The following is a 22,917-nucleotide window of genomic DNA, read 5'->3' as shown; positions in this document are numbered from 1 at the left end:
TCGGGTTGGTGTTGCTGTGTCGGGGGCAGCAGAGGCATGAGAAAACCCACATACGGGTGGGGCCCACGCAGTTCAAACCCGTGTTGTTCACGGACCAACTGGAAATGAGTTTGCAAAGTGCTGTGGGCCTTCCTCGGTCCCAGGTGCTGTGAACAGAGCTGAGAAGGGGCTCAAGGAGCATGATCTGGTGGCCCTCCCTTGCTGACAGAAGGACAGTGGCTTCACCCTGAGGAAGAAGACAGTGTGTGTATGTGCACCTTGCCCTTCTGACAAACACTGACCCATGAGGGAGAGTTTCCAAGTATGGCAAAACTGTTAATGAACGATAAAGATCCCAGGAAGAGAAGAGCAAAGGGGTTACACTTATTTTTGGATAAAGGATCTGCACAGCAGTGTACCAGGCACTAAGCAGCCAGTTTGGTGGAGTGAAGCAAGTAAGCGTTGATGCTGAAGATGGAAGAACAGATGAGTAATTGCTAATAAAAATCTCAAGAGAAATAATAAGCAACGTGGAATTCAGTATTTGAATGAGATTTTCTTAGAAAAAGAAACAAATCTATGAAATGAGGCACTGTTCCTGCCCCTGCTGCCCTGAGCCTGTGTGCCTCGTTGGTGGCGTCCTTGGAGTGCACTGTAAGCTGGCATTGCAGCTTCAGAAACACAGGCCCCTGCACCCCTGCAAGTGGGCGGCTTGCCCAGCTGGGGCTGGGTTCAGTGCTGACGCCCCCGTCCAGCCCTCTCTTGGTCTCACACTTCAATGTCATCAGTCCCAACAGGGTGCAAAGCCAGTGTTTTGTTGTTTTAGTCATCTAAACAGATTTGTGGCATGTTCAAAAATTAGTCTTCGAAAAGATAATGCATTCTGCCTAGATTTCTTACTCTGTAAATGGGACTTTAAAATCCCAGTTAGCAATTGGCTTTTTAGCAATTGAGTTTTCGTAGTTTTTTTGTTTTGTTTTGTTTTTTTGCCTTTCATTTTATTGTTACTCAAAATTGTTTTGAATTTCAAGGTGTTTTCTTTTTGGAAGGTTTTATGGCTATTTCTTCAATTGCATATGGAGCCCTGTATTGAGAGTAGGGACTGTACCCTGTTACTTCTTTCCTATGCTCCACGGTAATGACTGCAGTCAAAGGCGTGCCATAGCCACTCGGCAGCAGTCAGTCACGGTGCTGCCCGGCATTTTGCACCATCTCGCATGCCAGGCCATGGCAGGAGCCCTTCCCAGTGTTCACTCATCTGGTCACAGGGACCACGCTGCAAAACGAGGGGCCAGGAGCCCAGCCTGCTTCCAGGCCTGCCTCTCTCATGGCGTTCCTTGGTTTTGATCTCAGCTCATTAAAATCTTTAAAAACAAAGAACAAAACACCTTCTTGAAACTGTGAAAATCAAACAGTTAACCCAAGCCAGTTGATGAAGTAGATGTCCAAAAGTAACACCTCACAGTATGAAACAAGCACATTCATCTGCACATGTAGAATGAATCCCATTTTCTTGTCACTTTCACTTTTCCAACTGAAGTTTCCTTGTAATGAAAAAAAAATTTCTGACAAAAAACTAAATTGAAACAAATGGTTTAATTTGTCAGTTTATATTAAGTTAATTAACTTTCTACCTTTATGTCTAAAATTCAGTGTATCAAGTTTGTGAAACGTGTTCTATGCTAAATGTATAATGAGTTCTGTAACATCTTATATTAGGATAATTCATGGTCTGTTTTACGCATCAGACTTTAAATTTTGAAATGAGAGGGGAGAGTTTTTTCCACTTGCTTATATTTGAGTCTTGAAAGCTGTTTTGTCTATGAAGTTTATGCATCTAAAGTCTTATGAATATAAAGTCTTTCTTACAGATGGGAAAAAAATAAGCCATGTAACCATTTCACTGTTATTTTCACTGTTGGCAACGTTTTCTCTTTTCTCAAGGAAAGAGTTTTCCTATTTAGATTGATCATATTGATCAGTAGGAGATCCTACTGATGAAAGCAATGAAAAAAAAAAAATCCTGGGATAGAAAATAGAAAGCAGAAGGCGGTGAAGGTTCCATTTATGTGCTTCATAGGAGGGGTGTCCTTTCCTCAAATCGTCCTTGAAAAAAATCCACTGTAGGGCAAAAGACATTCATCAGCTTGGGAATGAGGGCACTAAAACCTGAAGAAGACCTGGAACTTACAACTCTTTCTTTATTCCAAGAGCTGATTTTGCTGCAGAATGGTTAGGACTTTCTCTCTGTTCTACTAATAGTGATACAGTTTCTGGTTATCTTTTTTTTTTTTTTAATTAGGCAGTAATTTCAATAATGTGTGTTCAGAGTATAATTGAATAGATAATTTACTTGAAAAAAATACACCAAAGTTTTTTCATGTAGTGTTTCAGTTTGACAATAAAAAAAAGTACATTGTGGGATATTTATAGTATTTTTGAATCTATTTTTACCAGTAGACTGGGAGTGATAACTGATTTGGGGCATAGGGGTTAAAAACAGGAAATGTGGTTTATACAGTAGGTAGTGTCTCCAGAGTTTCCAGGGCTGATTTCTTGTAGTATTGTCTGAAGAGTGTTATGCATCAAAACAACATTAGGCTGAGTACCTTGAAATCCGCCTGTGTTTAAAGGAGCCGTCTTTCCAGTTATGACAGGAAATGCTTCATGGAAAAGTTTGCATTCTTGGTATAGGTTAAGATGGCATAGCAGTTGTTTTCTGTAATTATAACACGTTCTTCCTCTCCAACACTTTTCAGACACTATACAGTCAGAGTAAATCTTGTACAACTTTTAGTAAGTTTCCTTCAATTTTTGTATTAAAATTTTATTTTCATGAAAAGTTTTGTCAAATAGCTGTTTAAGAATGTTTTCGAATAGACTGTCATAGCTGAGGAGAAGCATATATTAGGAATACTATTAATTACAGTAATTAGAGAATCCAAGTTAAGAGAATAAAAAGACATGAGGAAATAAATTGGAGTATAATTTTGTGTGGCCTTTTGTATGATAAGTTGGCAGAATCCATGAAAACTGAATAGCTTGAATACCTTTGCACTCAGCAATTCCACTTCTGGGAAGATATCTTACATAAACTGTTGTATTAGAATCCAAGAATCTGTGTTCATTGCAGCATTATTTATGGGGGTAAATTAAAAGGCAACATAAGTGCCCCATAGTAGGCGAATGGTCAGATAGATTATGATACATTCATGCAGGAATACTAAGCAGCCATCAAAAATTATCAGGTAGATATAAACAGCCTGTTTGCTCTTCAGTGCATACTGTTGGAGTCAAAGACCTTAACAGACAACTTACCGAAGTAAATATGCAGATGGAAAATAAGCGTATGAAAAGCTGTTCAACATTGTGTGTCATTAGGGAATTGCAAATTAAAACAACAGAAGATACCACTGCACACCTATTAGAATGGCCAAAATCCAGAACACTGGGAACACCAAATGCTGGTGAGGATGGGGAGCACCAGGATCTCTCCTTCCTCTCCAGCACTTGGAGATGGGACTGGCACTGCCACCATCACTGCTAGTGGGACTGCAGAATTACCCAGCCACTTTGGAAGACAGTTTGGCAGCCTCTTATGAAGCTAAACAAACTCTTGACCATATAATCCATGAACGACACTACGTGGCATTTAGCCAAGAGAGTGGAACAGTTACGTCCACACAAAAACCTGCACACCATTGCTTGTAGCAATCTTATTCATAATTGCTGAAACTTGGAAGCAACCAAGTAATCCTTCAGGAGGTGAGTAAATGTGTTATGGTCCCTCTGGAAAATGAATATTACTCAGCACTAAGATGAAATGAGCAAGACATGGAAGGAACCTTAAATGCATATCACCAAGTGAAATAAGATAAACTGAAAAGGCTGCATATTGTGTGACTCCAACTGTCTGACATTCTGGAAGAGGAGAAACTATGGAGAGAGTAAAAAGATCAGCAGTTGTCAGGGGTTACTGGGGAAGGAGGGAGCACGGAGGAATTTTAGGGCAGTGACACTACGACGCGTGTGTTCCCGTGATGGTTGGTACCTGTCATTATAGATCTGTCCAGACCGATAGCATGTACACCGCCAAGAGTGACCCTAATGTAAACTGTGGAATTTGGGTAGTAATGGCGCGTGTCTGTGTAGGTCTGTTGACTGTAGCAAGTGCCCCACTCTGGTGGGATGTCGACAGCTGGGGAGGCCGTGGGTCTGTGCTGGCGGGCGGGGTGGCGTCTGTGAGATCTCTGCCTCTTCTGCTCAGTTCTGCTCTGAAACTAAAACTGCTCTAAAAAGTACAGTCGGTTAAAAAATTGTTACAAATTACAGAATGAAATTTAGCAAGATTCAAGAAGAGAATGTGTAACATCTCGTGTTTTAGGAAAAAAATTATATTCATAGGAAAAGATCTGGACGAACATACACTAACCTGTCAATAGTGGTTATTCCTAAGAAGGATGAAAGAGGAGTTTATTGGGCTTTTATTCTTATATAATAATAATAAAAACTGTGTTCTTTACAGTGAGCATTTAACTACTTAATTTTCCAAATAAAAAATTACGGTAAAGACTTGGTGAATCCAAAGTGTTCAGTATTTTATTCTTTAATGTGGACCTTCTCGATTGAGGTTTCTCCACATTATTAAAGAAGAAGAAGAATCCCATCTGCCTGTAGAATGCTTTTTATTTTACAAAGCATTTTCCCATAAAGAAAATCAGAAGCTCAGATTAACTGAGTTTCCAGCTAAGATTTAAATCCAGGTCATCCCAGTACACAGCTGAACATTATGTATCAGTTACTGCTGGACGTTATTCCCAGGAGATCAGCACGACAGGAACGCTGGCATCCACATGCAGAGGGGATCATTTTTTCATGAACAACACTGAGGATTCTCATCAAGCAAAAGCCCTCTCTCTGTCCTATAAGCTTTATTGTTTGCCTGAACAGTTGTATTTCCCGCATTTGCTTTCTTGCACTGTTTAAAGTCAGTGTAAGGTTCTTGTCTCCCATGTGCAAAATGGTCATTTGTCGTATTAAATTTGGGTTTGTCCCTACTAGAGTGCAAGCCCTGTGAGCGGAGGAGCAGTGTGTGTGTGTGTGGTGTGTGTGTGTGTGGTCACTGCTATATCCCCAGCCTCTGGAATAGTGTCCTGCATGTAATGATAATGGACCCTCAATAAATATTTTTAATAGTGTGCCAGTTTGCCTGTTCCAAAATCGGGTGACCTTCCTATATGATTAAAAGAGGAAGCTGACAAATATACCAAGAAAGAAGCTGCTCTGCTGTTCTGATGCGTGAAAACAAGATCTTCATTGTTGGAGGACAAGCTGGGTTACACCGGCTGGCTTACAGGAAACAGCCTACAAGTTCTTGCTCAGTGGAGACGAGCCTTGTTTTCTCCATGGGGAATTTCCACACTGGGCTACTAGATTAATTGCTAAGTGGTAGTCTAGGTTGACACTGTGTGGGTGGGGACACTTTCTGTCAAATATCATGACACGTTCTAATTTCATATTCAGACAGTGGAGGAGACACATGCTGTAAATGCTGTTTCTCATTCCCTCACTTAAATAACATGGAAAGTTGTGGGGGTTTATTGAAGGGGAACCTTTTTAAAAACAATACTTATTACTGCACCATAATAATGTAGCCTTTAATTCCAAGGAGCAAGTCAGTTTGCCTTGTTTTTCTTGGCACACTGTCCACATGGATGATCCCTTCCCTAATATTGTGTGCACCATAAATTTGGCATTTTATGGCCCACTGTTGTTGGAGCACAAACTAAAACTCAGGTTTCCTTGCACACGTATGTGTTCACTCTGTCCTCATATATCTGGGCATCTTCCTAATATCCAGCATCTTCCTAATATCCAGCACATGGGCAGCATTCAGCAAATACCTAATGACATTATTTCAGTATATTGCTGGAAAAATAAAGCATATTTTGGAAAGCAAAGAGATTAAGCCTCAGCAATATTCTATACTACTGTACTTACTTTATTCAAATTATATTTTTCAAATGGATCCTGATACTCAAAAGGACTGTCTTTGTTTTCCAAAATCCTATGAGAAGCGAGAGATTGTATGCTTTTCCAAGGAATACCTTCTTTCCATGTATGCTGAGGCACTTGCTTTTAGTGGATGACTCAGATATCTTCTGACTTGAGCATTATAGAATTCTACATATATTGAGGTTTTTCTCTGATGTATTTGTTCCCTCATTCATTCACTTATCAACTGCATAAGTCTGCCGAACGAACTTAGTAGTGAGAAAGACAGACATGGCCTTTGTCTTCCTTTGTCATTCATGGATACTTTTGAACACCTTGTGCCATCTATGTGCCAACCACTGTGATGGGAGCTGAGGCTGCGATGAGGAGAATGGCAGATGATCCCTGTGCTGTGGAGTGCACCGTCCAATAGGGGAGACAGATGTTAACTGAGTGATCGCACAGATGGCTGCAGAGCTGCCCCAGTGGGACTGAGGACACAGTGCCCGCGAGGACAGCAGTGGGTCCGGGCAGCACCTGGGGGTGCAGAGTGCAGTGGCGCCGGGCCATTCTAACACCTCCCATTTGTTGACTGCCCGCTGTCTGGGAGATGCCTCCGTAGCCTCTTAAAAACATGATTCCACTTAATAAATGTTGTCTCTGTTTTATAAAGGAGAAAGCTACAAGTCAGAGCAGTTCAGAAACTTGCCCCCAGGTGACTCCTCAGTAAGTCACATGAGTGTCTGAGGCCCAGTCTAATTCTGTCTGTGTCCCCTGGTCCTTTTCAATCAGGCCATGCCTCAGATGTCACCACAGAAGCAAAGTCTTCCCCAGCCATCGCTGGCATTTGACACTGAGCCATCCTCGACACCAGTGCAAAGTGCGGCAAAAGAGTTGAACTGAAATTCTAACTTCCAAGGACTCTGTGAAACCAGCAAAATGAGGAGTCCTGTCAAGGACAGATGTTTCCGGTTCCAGCACATCACAGTCATGTTTCATGTTGTGTTCATGTTTTTTGTTTTGTTTTGTTTTTGCCGTTGTTGTGTTCCTATATGCAAACTCCACTGTTAGCCATTCCTTGTACCACTCAAAAGATTAATGTACAGCTAGGGTCTGTGGCAGCTAAATGACAGTCATGGCAGGACCGTTGTCAAAACTTACATACGGGGTGTTTCCGAAAGAGAAATCAGCATGCTTTTTCTAGTCATTATCCTTTTTAGTCAACGGTTATGTCTTTAATTTTAAAGTAACACCTGAAATATGTGTACTGCTTTAGAATTGACAAGATGCTCCTCCTCACTGAACTGTAGGCTCTCTTAGGATGGGGGGTCCTATCTGTTTTGCTCACTTTCTTCTGTCACCACCTGTTGATGCCCAGCACACGATAGATACACAGCACGTGTTGGAAGAATGGAGGAATTGCACACGCGTGACATTTTCATAACAGCTTCGTTAGCAAAACGGGTCTCATGATCGGTCCTTCACGGAGCAGGCAGTTGTCTGAAAGGTACACTCAGTTGTGGAAGGTCATACGATTGGTGTATAGGTTAGCCAAAAATTCCATCTCACGTGTTCTTTCTGTCACCTCAATAAACTTAAAAGGAATTATCCACCGTTAATAATAGTGACACTAGAATAAAATTCAATGGGAAGAGAACATACACCACCAAAATTAATCGCAGTGTGGTCCCTCTGTCCCCGTCACTGGCCCTTTGAAAAAAGTTCTGTCACCAAAAATCAGATTCTGCTCCTGCCACCAGGAGCCACAACTGAGGTCCTTTGAAACTCATCCCACACGTTGCTCTGCCACCACTGGGAGGCCTCAGCCGCTTCCATAACAGATGCACACACAGCCCCGCTCTGACGGCCTCTGCCTTACCTTCTCCATCTGACTTCCCGTTTAAGGAAGAGACTGCGAGGCCACAGGCGAGCCCCACATCGCCTTCCCAGCCCCTGCCTGGTCTGGCTGTCCTCTGAACGTTTGGATTCCACGCCTTTGCCCTGGCGTCCCTCCCCTCCCTCTGCCCAGTCAGGAAAGCACATGGCTGCTGCTTGCCCACGGTGTTGGCCATCAGAGCCGCATGGAGCCAACGAGCCCGGCCACCCCAGCGCCTGTCCCGGCACTAGCTTCTTTGGACACAGGTGTGTGAAAGAGCTGACCTCCTCCCACAGACAGACTTGGGATAACATTTTAAAACAGAAAACAAGCAATTGGAAGTGAGTGCTTTATGGGGGTAAAAGTCTTACTTGGACCTAGGAGCCCATGAGACAGGCCGAGGAGGAAGGCGAGGGTGTGGACCTGCTGCTTGGCTGGTCTCTCCCTAGGCCAACACCCAGCTGTGGCCGGAGTGAAGAGAGAAAGGAAGCGAAATTCTGAACGAGGAAGACCACAGAGATCTCACCGGTTTCCCAGACGCGGACGCTGTCTGGTCTCTAGGCCCTTTGCCCTTTCTCCGTTCCTATCCGGTACTACTCTTTAACCATTTAAGGACTTCACAAAATAAAAGTAGCAACCAAACATTTAACACATTATTTTAAATTGGAGTATAAATTTTTTTATGTTTGGTTTTTGTGGGTTCATAGTAGGTGTATACACTTGGGGGTTACAAGAGATATTTTGATACAGGCTTGCAAATGCGTAATAATCATATCAGGGTAAATGGGGCAGAGATTTTTTTACAACTTAAAATTCTTTCATATGACCATCCTGCATATATCGGCAGGTCAAACTTGTAATAACTAAGCGTTTTGGGGTCTTACATATATTGGAGATATGTACGTGTTCTACTTGGAGCACCTCTGCCGGGTGCCTGGTGGCATCCTCCATGTAGTAAGATCTCAGTAAATTTATGTTAGTTGAATGAATGAGAACTTGTAGCCTTTCCCTTAGAATTAACAGTGTTAGCCCAATCGGTAATAAAAAAAAGTACTTGCTCCTGTGTTTAATTCAGTGATTAGCTTTTTGGAGAGAGACAATCAATGATTTATTTTTATATTAAAGTTTTTGTTACCAAAAGTTACAATACCAGCACAGGCACTGCCTTGGGAGGTTCTGATAGCAGCGCATGGAGCTCCGCCTCACGCCCGCCCTTTCCGACGCATCAGTCACATGCTGTCTCTTTGAACCTCACTGGCCTGATGTGTGGTTTGACTAGTGGCACCATTTCCTGTCCACCCCAGGACCACACTTTTTTCCCTTCTCTTTTTCCAACATTACCCATTATTTGTATGAAGCAGTCATTTGGTTTTTTGTGTGTGAGGGGAAAGAAGGCAAATTATTTCCTTTTTTTTTTCTTTCAGAAAGATAAAATCTCCTAGAAATACAAAAGTTCTTTCTTGTCCAAGGTTAGGTCTTTGAGCTCCTTATATTATCCATGTGAAACCTGTGGTCAACCCAAGATAGGAAACTTGCTTTTGTCTTTTTTTTTTCAAATTTTCTGTACACAAAAATATGGTTCTTTTGGTTCAAAGTGTCCTGTGCCTTTATTCTTCCCATTCATCGCTTTGTCTTCAGCACTGCAATGAGTAATTCACAGTCACCTCTTTCACGGGCTGTCTTATTGGTAGTGCTCAGGCTGGTGGGGCCTTGCCAGGAAGTGTTGATGCTGTCGGGTCCGGGTGGGAGCTGAGTCCGCAGCAGGCTGTCACTGAGCATGTGACACTGCCTGGCTTGGCTTCACTGCCTGGCTTCACTCTAATGTTCTGCTTTTTAGTCAGCACTCTGGCCCCACTCTTTTCTTTTACATTGAGGAATTTCAGAAGTTAAAACACTGCCCTCGCGTTTCCAGTCATCCTTGCACTGTAGCCCATCGTTAGAGCCCAGATCCCGACGCTTGTTCCTGCAGGAGTGTTGGCAGCACCCCGGGTCCCACTGAGGGCAGAGGCTGTGAGTTTTTTTCTGTTCTTAGAGCATGGAAAATAGAAGCCTACTATTGTGCTTCCATTTTCAGTGAGTACGCATGTTACCTGTGTGTCTCCATGAGCTGGTCCTCCATGGCGAGTGGCTTAGAGACTCCAGACCTGAGCACGTTGATCTCAGCCCTGGGTGGGGCTGCCCGGGGGGTTTGAGCAGCACAGGCCAGGCCCTGGTGCCCCGACAACAGGACAGCAGCGGGAGCAGTCTGGGCGCACCTGGGGATGTGGCTCTCCTCCTGCGGGAAGAAAGCTTCCTGGTCTCCAGCACGAGTTCACTTATTTCACTTTCGCTTACATCAGGCTCCTTCTGTTCTCTCCTGCCTCCCAGGTAAGACTTCTTACCTTGCAGTTATCCTTTTTCTCAGGAAGAATCCGTTAATTTCTGGATTATATTGAATTACTCTTCACTCAGCCGTCTTAGCAAAATAGACTTAATAACACCTGAACCTTCACATACGTGTGTGTGTGTGTGTGTGTATATATATATATATAAATATGTGTATACGAAATTGGCCTCTCAAAAGAAAAACAGTGTGCTTATTTGTATACCACAGTATGTGACAGAATCAAAACCTGATTCTATATTTAGAATAAGCAAATGCCTGTTCAGAAGGTTGATTGTAGTTCTTGATCTCTAGCTCAACTTTCCCAACTAACCGGTAGCGTGGATGAGACTCTGGGAGAATATTTTCCTTAGTGTTTTTACCGTGAACATCCGTGCTTTTCCAGTGCAGAATGTTCCCTGTTCTACAGAGCAGATGTTCTCAGTGTGGACAGCTCTAGACGGCATTCTGGAATCTCCCACTCCAAGGGAAAGAAATTGTTTTAGAAACACAATAAAACTGTATTTTGTTTTTATGGGGGTTTTTTCCTGCGAAATGATGATAATGAAATCTCTTAGTGAACCCCGAGAAGGCCAGGACCCAGGGCATGCATCCCCTTTAATCCTCACTGCAGCCCCCAAGGGTGGGACAATTATTATCTCATGTGATAGATGAGAAAACTGAGGCTCACAGCCTTCCTGCCGAAAGTCACAGCTAGCAGGTGTCACAATTGGGGTTTGGTCCCCAGTAGTCCGACCTCAGAACCCACATTCTTAAATTTTGTGTGTACCTGCTTTTGAGCAAACTGAGGCTCATTCAACCTCTACCTAGAATCTGATATTTTATTTTGTCCAGCCTTTAACTTGCTTTACAGAATCAAATTAAGTGTGGTTTTATAAGAAGTTTTTCCTAAAAGTGATTCCTTAAGATGAAAATGGTCCTTCTGCTCAATAACTTGACTTTTACCTTTGGCAGTAAGATGCTATCATGGATATTTACTGTGCATTTTATAAGCATTGTTACCACCCTCTGCATTTTGTCTGTTACTGCTTATACTGTGTGTGTGTATGTTTTATAATGTGTGTATACACACACATATATATGTTTTACCATACCTGTTTTACAGTGTGTGTATATATATGTTTTATGGTATATGTAGATATGTATCTATATATATTCTGTGTGTGAAGAAATTGAAGAACATTCTTAAATTTTCATTTTGAGGCTGACTGAGTGCCAGTTATAGAGAGTATCAACAGTGACAGAAATGAAAAACAATGCAAGAAAACTTCTCATTTCTTTTTTTTTTTTTTTTTTTTTTTGGCCTGTATGGAAATACTCCTTTCACCATTTGATTCTCGAAAGGAAATAGATAGTGGTGGCATTACTTTCTGTTTCTCCCCAGAAAACTCTAAGGCATGGGGTACAGCCTGCCAGCAAGGGAAGGGAACTTTTTTTATTATTAATGCCTCTTTCTCTCCTTTCTTTCAATTTCAGGTGTCAGAAACTATTTAAAAGAAGCACTGGTGAATATAATTGCCGTGCATGCAGAGGTAAGGTATCATTAGATGTTCCTAAGAGATATGGATAACCAAAAAAAAAAAAAAAAAGATGCAAATTTGATAAAATACATGGTGGTCTTTTTTTCCCCTCAGAATGTATCTTGGGTATAAATAAGGTGCAGCTCAGCTCTTACTCGCTCTCTCTCTCTCTCTCTCTCTCTGTGTGTGTGTGTGTGTATGTTTACCTGTGAGTCTTTTTCTGAAGTATGTTTTCTTTAATAATTACAGCTAAATTCATTAATTTTTGAAAGGTGAAGATAGATTGCAAGGATGTTTATCCTTCAAAGAATAGTAAATCCCTTATCTTGGAAAATGCATTAACTTCTTTTTAGCCAGTGTACAAATAAGCACTGGTATCTGATTCCTGTAGCAGTGGCTGGGAGTCCAGAAAGGCAGACACTGCTTAGAAGGAGGCTCGGGGCAGGCCGACACTGGAACAGATGCGTGGTTTCCTGTCCGTGGTTGACTTAGGGTCATGCAGACAGTACTGCTGCTTCTGGGCCATGTGAAAACTTGCACTCACTTGACACGCTTTCATCTTAAGCTTTGTGTTAGCATCCTCGATGAACATCCTGGCTAGGAGGACTCTTCTGAGGAACATTGAAAGAAGAGACCAGAGCTACCACCGTGATCTGTGACTACCTGTTTTCATTCAGTAGTTTCAGGATTTGTTACTCACTGCTTTGCCAACACTTTGAGAAAGGCTGTGGCTCACAGACTAATGGGGGGCAGATAAAGTGGGGCAGATCAAAGAGGCTACTGTTCAATCGTTTCCACTGTTGCCTGGGCGCCTCTGAGGCGACAGGCATCTGAGAAGGGTGTTTTTAGGTGTGTGCTACCTGCTGCATCCAAAAGGATCTGAGGCCATCAAGGTAAACTGAAAAAAAAGTGGTTAATTAAGAGTGAAACCCAAATATGACCAGAGAAAACAAAGGTAACACTACCTGGTTCTAAATTTGGCTAGAAGTTCGAAGCACCAAGAGCAGAAAGAAAACTGTAGAATGTTACAGGTTTGAGTTCTTAGTGAAAGGGAAACACACAGTTTCATCTCTCACAATAGAATTTGTATGTGATTTAACTCAGGCAGGAATTTACCACATGGATCTTTTTATAATGAGCAATATTTTTCATTGTGATCTTATAAAAAACATAAAAATTCTGTTTTTGTTATGTTAGCATCCTGTAAAATTTGAGCCCAAAGTGCAAATGCAGGTGCAGTAGTTGCAAGCGTTTCTCCGGTGGGCGGGCAGAACTGTGAGGTCTGTGGAAACTGCTGTGATGATGTTGATTCCTAGTGAGGCAGCTTTTATTAATGTCCATTATCAACTGCCATGGGATTATAATGACTGAAAGTAGAATTTCATTCATAATATTTACTATTTGCTACATAATCTTAAGTTGCCAAAAATGTACTTGGACACTCAAGTTATGTGTGGGTTAATCCAAGTATTTAATGCTGGTGGCTCAATCTGAAAAAAGGAAAAACTTAAAAAGAAAATGTGATTTACTTTCATTTATAAATCATGAGAGTCAGATTTCAGTAAATCTCCAAAGACAGTAACTCTCAGTTTGAAAGTATCAAACTTTAAGGTTTGAAAATAATGTAAGTCAAATAAAAGGACATACATATTTAGCACAGTATGTGTAAAATTTTGGGGGGGGCCTGTTGTCCGATACAGAACAGGGCACCCCATATGAAATGGTGTTTGTCAGAGTTTAAGGAGAGTCTGACACAGTATTTGTTTAAATTGTGGTAAAATATTGACCCAGTATGTTTTTATTTCTCTAATTTCTTCTTTAGAGATGTTTCTTTCTGGTGAAAGGGGCAAGAGGAAAAAGAAATGTTCAAAACAGTTTTTATTTTGTCAACATCAGTAATGCCTTTCAAAATTACATTTGCCAATATTGTATTTTTAAGAGAATTTTTGTTGTTAATCTGTCAGTAGAATTTAAATATAAGTCTGTATCTTCCTTTCATTTATAATTTTGGTCTTTTAAAAATGACTTAGAAGTCCTATTGATTTCCTTTTGTTTTGAAAGTTACTTTGTTTTTAACAAATTCAAGTCAAAAAGCCCCACAAAGCACCATGTCTTCCTGTTTCAAACCAGGTGTTCACTGTTTCCAAAGAGCTCGTCCCTCGGGTGCTCTCCAAGGTGGTGGAAGCAGTTTCTGAAGAGCTTGGCCGACTGATGCAGTGTGTCTCCTCCTTCAGCAGAAACGGAGCTTTACAGGTAACAGAATAGTTCAGTTTCATATTGAACTTCTGCTGTTATTTATACCATATAAAATGTCTTTAGTCATCAGTCTTATGACATAAGACAGGCTTCTAATGGATCTATGATTGAAGAAGTTCATATCCTTTCTTGCATAAGCCATACCCATGAAGCATTGTCTGCAAGTTTCAGAGTTTCTGTTTCTTTACAGTAGAGCAAGACCTTAAAGACTTCTGCCAAAGCATCTGAATGCAGAATCCTTCAAAAGTTTTGTGATTTTTATTTTTATTTTCCAACTATCTTCATGACATTCAGTTCCGCAGGAAATTTTTAACAACTTGCTTTTAATAAGTCTTTTGAAAGCATTCAGTGCAGTTTGCATAGAAACAACAAGTAACTGTCTCTTGTGTTTAAATTACATGATGATAAAGGCCATAAACACCAGCTGACCTTGGCATGCACGTAGCCAGCTGGTAGCTGCTGAGGTGCGCGTGCAGATGGCAGCGTGTGCTTCTGGCCGTGTGGTAGTGAGTTTCAAAAAGCACTGTCGTTCTTCCAGTCGTGGCTGAGGAAGCTGCTATCAGGCCAGCCCTCCACAGATAACAACTATAAACTTGAATATCAAAAAATAAAGATGTTTTTAATTTTGAAAACATCCCTGAAGATACCAGAGAACGACCATTGGTGGGCAGATTCTAGAGGAGATGGCACCTGGGTGGATTTCTTACTTCTTATGGATTTTAACCTAAAGGCAGGTCCAGGAGTGCCTAAAACTCCAATACAAAATGTGCTTTCTGGCTTGAAAAACAGGCTTTGGAGCAGCCACAACTACAGGTAGGTGAGGGGCATCCCAGAGAGGAGTCTCGCCATGTGCGTGGTCAGACTGCCCTCCAGCCAGCCCAGCTGAGGCTAGAAGAACTGAAGGAAGAATTGGACTGCTGCCCAAGAGCCAAGAATTCTTAGCTGGAGTCCAAATAAGTTAATTGCTTGCTAAAACAAACAAATAAAAAATCAGCAGTCCTTAGAGATATATTACAGAATCCAGAGTCTCCACAGCGTAACATTGAGTGTCCGGGATCCACATTTAATTGAGTTAAAATGTAATTGAAATGCACAAATAAGCAGGAAAACATGACTCATTCCTAATACAAAAAATGATCATCTGAAGCCAACCTTAAGCTGACCAGGTATTGGAATTAGCAGGCAAGGATTTTCACACAGCTGCATCAGATGATGTAAAGGAAGCTGTGCTCCTCTTGAATCAGTAGGTGGGAAATCTCGGCAGAGCAAAACCCTAAAACAGGAACTAAATGGAATTTCTGGAATGGAAAAACACAGTAGATAAATTTTTAAAAATCTACTAGATGATAATAATAGAATAATAGAATTTTTAAAAAGTCAGTTAACTTGTAAACCAATAGAAATTATCCAGTGTGGACAACAGAAATAAGGATAATTGGGGAAAAAAATAAGCAGAGCTCCAGGGATCCATGGGACAATTCAAAATATCCATCATGCATTTAATTAGGTTGTCAAAAGCATAAGAATGACCAGTCAGCCACATGGAAGGATGAACAACGTCGTTAGTTAGCAGGGAGATGAAAACACTACAGTACAATGCCATTCCGCGTCCGTCACGATAAAAATGAAAGACTGACTGTACCAGGTGTTGGCGAGAATGTGGCGGACTGAGCTCTCACGCCATTGAGAATGTGATCTAGTGCAGCTACTTTGGGGAAAGCTCTTGCATTTTCTTTTCAAGCTAAGCTTAGTACACATACACACCCTGTGACCCAGCTATTCCGATCCCAGTTACTTAAGCAAGAGAACTGGAAACATATTTTCAGTTTCGTATGTGTTGTATAAATAGGTTACAAAACATATTTATAAGAATGTTCACCATGGGTTCAAGACATGAAACATATTTATAAGAATGTTCACCATGGGTTCAAGACATGAAACATATTTATAAGAATGTTCACCATGGGTTTGAGACGAGCCTGGGCAACATAGTAAGACCTTGTCTCTACAAAAAAAAAAAAAAGTTTTCATTATCCAGGTGTGATGCTGTGTGCCTGTGGTCCCAGCTGCTTGGGAGGCTAAGGTGGGAGGCTTGCTTGAGCCTAGGAAGTCGAGGCTGTAGTGAACTGTGATCGTGCTGCTGCACTCCAGACTGGGCGACAGAGTGACACCCTTTCTCAAAAAAATAAAATAAGAATGTTCGTAGTCATTTTATCATAATCAAAAACTGAAAACAACCCAGGCGTCCATCAGTACAGTAAATAAACTGTAATATATTCTTACAATCAAATACTATTCCACATTAAAGAGAACAAATTACTGATAGAGTGCAGTGAATCCCAGAAGCATTACGCCGAATGAAGGGCTCCTTACACAGACACATGCGTATACTGTATAGTTTTCATTTACATGAAGTTCTAGAACAGATAAAACTAACTGTGATGAAGAACTCGGAACAGTGGCTTCCTCTGGGTGGTGGGGATTCCTAGGGTGGGGCCTTAGGGATCGTCACAGGGTGCTGGTTCTGTATTGTGATCTGGGTTTCCATCACACAGGTGTATACATCGGTCAAAACTCATCAGATGCCACACTTTGAGATTTGTACATTCTAACTATTAAAAAAAAAAAAAATGGTGCAGAGAGTCCACTGCAGTTAATGGTATGCGCCCTGAAGTGGATCAGAGCTGTAGGACTGAGTGACGGATGGAAGCCGTGTGGTCATGTGAGGCTGTGTTATTGGGAGAGCCTGTGAGTAAACAGGCGTTCGCTGTAAAGTTCTTTCCAAGTCTCCATATGTTTGAAATTTGTTCAAAATAAAATACATATTTGGGAAAAAGAAGAGCAGAGAGCACTTGTTAATTTGGTTAGGGGAAAATCTGTTACAAAAGCTTCTGTTGTATTTCCATTTGCCGCCAGTTTTCTCTGAAAATGGATTTATCAGATCTTTGATGTGATAGTTTAAGTTGAAAGGTCGTGGTTATTATAATAGTTCCATCACAGGGTACACAGGGTAGTGTAAATTGTGTAATACTACAAATGAATTAACAGGCAGCTGCAGTGGCTGCCGGGGGCCTTGCAGTCTTGGAATTTTAACAGGCATCTGCCCTCTCTACACATTACCTCTGTTACCTGCTTGTCTGACGGCTAAACCACTCTCAGAACCAGCAGGGAGAGGTTGGGAAGTGATCTCAGAATTAGCTGGAAAATTTTTTCACATACACATGTCCAGAAACTGCTGGCCACCAAACTGTTCCAGCCTCCAGTTTTTGAGACCTCCTTGGGCCTGTACAAACGTGTATTTTGAAAAAGGCCATTCGTCTAAACTCCCCGCTTCACTCTCCCACTAAGAATGACTTTGAGAGCTTCATTCCTTGGGGCCATAACTCTAAGAGGGATAGCGAGTTAACCGTGGATAGGCAATTCCCTAAAGTGCCAAACTCCAGAACTGTCCTGAGAGCTCGGTGAAAAGGGGAGTGATGGTTTGGTGATTTTGGCAGATCTTTTAGCATGATGTTTTCTGAATTACAATTTTGTAGGTATTATATAGCTAACCACAGTTTTTATAATTGGCATAACTTATAGGTTAATTAAAACACTCTATGACCTTGATTGAATAACATTTCTACCAGAAGATTGGTTTTGTAATAATTTAATCTTTCTCCTAAGATAGTCAGCTGAAAGTTCTACCTTTTTTCCTGGTAGGTCTGTTTTTACCTATACTAGAATATAAACAAAATAGAGACAGAAATTTTCATACTTTCTAGCATTTGTAACTTTCTAGTTATATACTGTTTTTCAGGCTCCTAAGGGACTGAAAAAATGAAACGAAACAATTGCCTTCCAAACAGAAAAAGGTCACTGAATATCCTGTGTCATATATGTCTGCTTTGATCTAAATGGCTTACAGAATTTCTAATAAACTCTAAAGAGCTGGCTGTGTCTTTTGTCATTGTTTTCTGTTTCGTCCACTCCTTGAGAATAAGGGATATTTCTTTTAAATGTTCTCCTGTGGGTCCCACTCACTGTGGGCACCTACTTCAGAAAATCAAGTTTTCATCAGTAGGTCTGCGGGAGCTCCCAGGAAACCTGACTTGTCTGTCAGATCACACTTCTTCGTGCTCGCATACAAGTGAAATCTTGTTAACTTTTTTCTTAAAACTTTTATGAAATATTTCATAGAGCATACGATCTGTCTGCAATAGAAAAAGAATATACAATTCAGTGATTTTTAGTATATTCGAAGAGCTGGCCAGTCATCACCATAATCAATTTCAGAACATTTCATCCCAAAAGAAACCCCTGACCCATTAACAGAAAGTCTGATCATTTGCCTCCCACACCCCTTGTCCCTACAGACAGTTGGCTTTCTCTCTCTGTGATTTGTCTACTCTGAAAATTTCATCTCAATGGAAGCATACAAATACGACCGGCTTCTTTCATGTAGCATAATGTGTCAAGGTTCATCCATGTTGTAACATGTGCCAGTGCTTCACTCCTTTTACATATGAGTAATATTCCACTTTACGCCACATTTTATGTATCCATTCATCAGTTCGTGGGTGTTGGTTTTTTTCCCACTTTTGATTAATGTGCAGAATGGTTCTGTGAACACTCCTGTACAAGTTCTTGTGTGGACATCTGTCTTCATGGCTCATGGATGCACACCAAGGAGCAGAATTGCTAGGTCGTAGGGTTACTCTATAATTAATCTTCTGAGTAGCTGCCAGACTGTTCTCCAAAGTGGCAGCACATTCCTACCAGCAGTTTTTGAGGGTTCCAGTTTCTCTACATCCTCACCAGTATTTGTTACTGGCTCCCTCATTGATTATGGCCATCCTAGTGGGTGTGAAGTGATGCCTCGTTCTGTGGGGTTGTCTTTTCACATTCTGGATGATGTCTTTGTAGCACTGGATTTTTAATTTTGATGAAGTCCACTTTGTTTTGTTGTTGTTGTTTATACTTTCGGCATGATTTCTAAGAAGAGTTTCCCAGCCTAAGGTCACAAAGATTTACGCTGGGGGGATTCTTCTGATAGTTTCATAATTTTATCTCTTACATTTAGATCTGTGATCTGTGTTGAGTTAATGTTTGTGTTCAGGAAGGGATTCAGCTTCGTTCTTCTGCATGTGGATATCCAGTTGCCCGGGCACCATTTGTTGAAGAGACTGTTCTTTCCCCGCTGAGTGGTCTTGGCACCCCTGTTGAATAGCAGTTAATCACGAATATAAGGTTATACAGTATATAAATATATTTTAGCTTTGTAGTATGTTTGAAGTCAGAAAGTGTGAGGCCTCTAAATGTGTTACTGTTTTTTAAGATTGTTTTGGCTGTTGAGTGCCTTGCATTACCTTATGAATTTTAGAATCAGCTTGCCAGAAAAAAATAAAAGCAGCTGTGATTTTAATAGAGATTGCATTGAATCCGTAGAGCATAGTTTAGTTTTTGAGATGAAGGCAGTGTGCCTGGAAGGGCATAGGTGTCAGGAAGCCAAGCCACATCCTCACCTCTGTGGGGCATGGGCCCTTTCAGGGCAGTGTTTCAGAGTGTCTTTCCTCTTGCAAGACTAAAGAAAAATTGGTGGTTAGAGGGTAGATGCAGATGGCTGGAAAATCATGACACAGTCTGTGCTTTTCATACTGAGATATCTAGTTCCCTGCCCTCACACAGTCATCCTTGACTACAAGTTAATTTTCAGTCAACGAACATTTTGTGGTAGCAGATTTCTTCGGACTGTTTTAGAAACTCTGCTCATGACTGGCAGTCACCGCGGTGGTATTACGCCAAGCCCCGTCCTGCGACGAGCAGGCTGGAGACCCCTCACCTCAGTACTTGTTTATATTTGATAATATAAATTTTCCTGTTGTCACTTGGTCTTTTTCTCATTTTCAGGCAAGACTTGAAATCTGTGCTTTGAGGGACACTGTGGCTGTTTACCTGACACCCGAAAGCAAGTAAGTTGCAGTGTTCTTTAGTTCTGAGTGCTCTGTTAAAAATACAGATTGTCTTACTAGTGAATTCTGTCCTCTGGAAAGATGACTGATCAGAGCACATGCTCATCAATTTGTGACGTGATCAAGTTTATGTCAAGGCCACTTCTTTGTAACACAATGTAAAGGAAAGGGGTTTAATACAATTTTGTTTTTCATTTACTACTGACAAATAAATCTTAGTCTTAAAAATAATACATCAGAGTGTGACATACTTCTTAAAGCAAAAGAGGATAAGAACTGAGTCTTAGTCTATTCATAGCAGACTCTGAAGGACAGCTCGAGTGCTGTAAATATCAGTATGAGGAAGCCTTGTGGTTTCTCTGCAAAATTTTGTAGTGGAAATTTGATGATAATTTTTAAGCTGTTTTGAATGAAAGTCAGGATTTCCTACCATTGAAATTTCAGTAGGTGAAGTGAAACAGAACTACTGTTTGCCTGTGCAAGGTTGTTTACTACACGGGCAGCATTACCTAGGAAATACTGGGTGATATGTTGATGTCCCCGAGAGGCCAAGTAGTATGCAAATGGAATGTTTGAGAACACTGTAATATGCTTACTCACTCATTTCCAGCATCTGATAACATGACTTGCTGTCATTCTTACTGTCAGCTTTGCAACCTGAAAAGACTTTTTCCATTTTTTCCTAACACATGAAGTTAGCCTTTCATTCCCATCGTCGCAGCTCACCAGAAGCCATTTCTAGCCTCCATGTTCATTGTTTAGCCACAGCTTTTCCCAGCCATCGTTTGTCTGCACAACATGCCAACAGGATGGAAAGCACCCAGCCCGTGTTGGATGTGTGCGCACTTCATGTAAATGCCTGCTCTTTCTTCCTGCTGACTTAGTTTTACAGAGTATAAGGTACTCATCTGTAGAGGAAGATTAAAATATTCTAGGCAAGCTTTTGAGGGGATTAAATGAGAAAATGTGCCAAGTCACTTTTTAATTTTCAGTACCCTGCCAATAACAGGTGGTTTATAAACAATAATGTTTATCATTATTGTCCTACTGTCAAAACAATTCCATCACTTTTAATTAATCAAAAAGAGGTTCATAAGAAACAAGCTGATGATGGAGGTAGAGGCAGTGGTTTCCACACCAGGAAAGAGCCTGCTGAACGTGGGGAGGGACCTGAGTGCACCCAGCCACCCGTCCCAGCCCCCACCGCGCCCTCCCGGGAGCAGCTGGAGATGCCCAGCACCAGGTTTTATGACTCTGTTGGAACTTTTCAGTCTTCCTCTCTGTTGCTGTGACACTTGCCCCTGATTTGAGGAATACTGCTGAAAAACGTACTTCCTGGTAGATTGAGGAGGATGTTTTTACAATATAGAAGTGACGACCCCCTAAAGTCAAGAATAATTACATTTATTTCTTCACCTTAACCAATCATAAAAGAAGAGATAAAAGTTAAGAACTGTTCCTTTGTGAATGGTACAGGTTATTCCCAAACAGTCTCCCCATGATGCTTTTCATTTGGTTTGGTAATTTTTCTAATACTTTCTCCTTGTAAAAGCTAAACATCCCGAAGTTGTCTTTTTAAAAATTCTTTCCTTTTACCTTCGTGTAAGGAAATCATGTTGAATTTTTAAAGCATCTCTATAACTCTCCATTTTTCAGCAAGTTTTAAGTAGGCTGTATTTAAGTATTACAAGACATTGGCTGCAGATCAGGCCCCATGCCTGCCAAATACTGTGAACACCCGCTGTGTGTCATCTTTCATTTCTTAGTTTCTTTCCTTTCTTACCAGTTACTCCATCTGCAGTTGTTTGTTTTGAAAAGACTCCTTTTAAATTAAACATGTGCACATTAAGCTCTCCTCTGTCACCAGTAGCATCCTCTAAAAGAAGATCTGTTTTTCCTTTAGCTTTTCAAGTTGCGTTTCATTTCCTACTTGAGCTTTTCTGGCCCTGCTGCTACAAAGCCTCCACCTGGTAGCTACACCTTCACTTTTACTTTTACTTTTTCTGTTGTTTTTCACTTTTACTTTTTCTCGTATTTCCTTGCTTCACTGGCTTTTATTGGCTTCTCAGTAATTAAGGGATGCTTAAGAATTTGTCAGCAGTTCTCCTGTGCAAGGCTTCAACTTCAGTGTGGTTGTTTGTGTTCCAGGTCAAGTTTTAAGCAGGCCTTGGAAGCCCTGCCCCAGCTCTCCAGTGGAGCAGATAAAAAGTAAGTCCTGTGTGCTGTTCTCAGGAGCCAGTTGCATGTGCCCAGCAAGGTTTTGTTACGTAAAGTACCTTTTAAAAAGGAATAATAGTGATTTGGATTCTAGGAAGAGCAGAATCCAAATAAGAATCCGAATAAGAGCCGTTAGTAGGTACATCTCGTCACTGTCACTTGCATGTCTTCCGAGTGACAGAATAAGATAAGACCTTTCTTCTGGGTTGAGGATAATTTAGAAGTTGGCTTTCGTTTCAAGTGACTGGTACAGAAAATGTCTTAAGAAAGCTCACTATGACTTATTCAGTAAACTGTATTAGTAGCATATATCCTTAAGAAGTAACGGAAAAAAGAAGACCGCACAGTAAAATGCAGGAGTCAGTGATATTTTTATCTTTGAGTAACTCAGTAGTGTTCATTTTGTGTTCTATAAAATATAAAATGTTATGAAAGAGTAGATGTGCACATATGGTATCATAAAGTTTTCTATATACGTATATATTCCGTTAGACCACACTGATGATCTCAACCTGACTTCAAACTTTACTACTCATAGAACAGGAAACAGACCTAAGAGAAAATCTAGGCCAGGTAAATTTCACAAATATCCAGGCTCCCCCGCACTGAGGCAGCAGAAACTCTGCAGTAGCTCCTTTACCACGCCCTCCGCACGTGGCTGCCCGTCCATGGACAGGCGTGTGTGGTGCACTGACTGTGAAATGCTGGCACGGTGAACGCAGAGCAGACTCAGTGCAGGGC

General features: G+C 41.2%; 1 protein-coding gene across 4 annotated transcripts in view; it reads left to right on the top strand.

Annotated features, from left to right (window-relative positions):
• EXOC2 (exocyst complex component 2) overlaps nucleotides 1-22,917 on the top strand; it is a 200,271-nt gene that overhangs the window by 174,284 nt on the left and 3,070 nt on the right. For all 4 annotated transcript variants that reach the window (XM_033216034.1, XM_033216031.1, XM_033216032.1 and 1 more), the window contains 4 exons: nucleotides 11,709-11,764; nucleotides 13,883-14,005; nucleotides 19,898-19,959; nucleotides 22,108-22,167. In XM_033216034.1, the coding sequence (XP_033071925.1) occupies nucleotides 11,709-11,764; nucleotides 13,883-14,005; nucleotides 19,898-19,959; nucleotides 22,108-22,167 (301 nt within the window). The remainder of the gene's footprint in view (nucleotides 1-11,708; nucleotides 11,765-13,882; nucleotides 14,006-19,897; nucleotides 19,960-22,107; nucleotides 22,168-22,917) is intronic.

The sequence above is a fragment of the Trachypithecus francoisi genome, unplaced genomic scaffold, assembly GCF_009764315.1.
Source record: "Trachypithecus francoisi isolate TF-2019V2 unplaced genomic scaffold, Tfra_2.0 Lachesis_group10, whole genome shotgun sequence".
Lineage (NCBI taxonomy): Eukaryota > Metazoa > Chordata > Mammalia > Primates > Cercopithecidae > Trachypithecus > Trachypithecus francoisi.
This window is presented reverse-complemented; position numbering and strand designations above follow the sequence as displayed.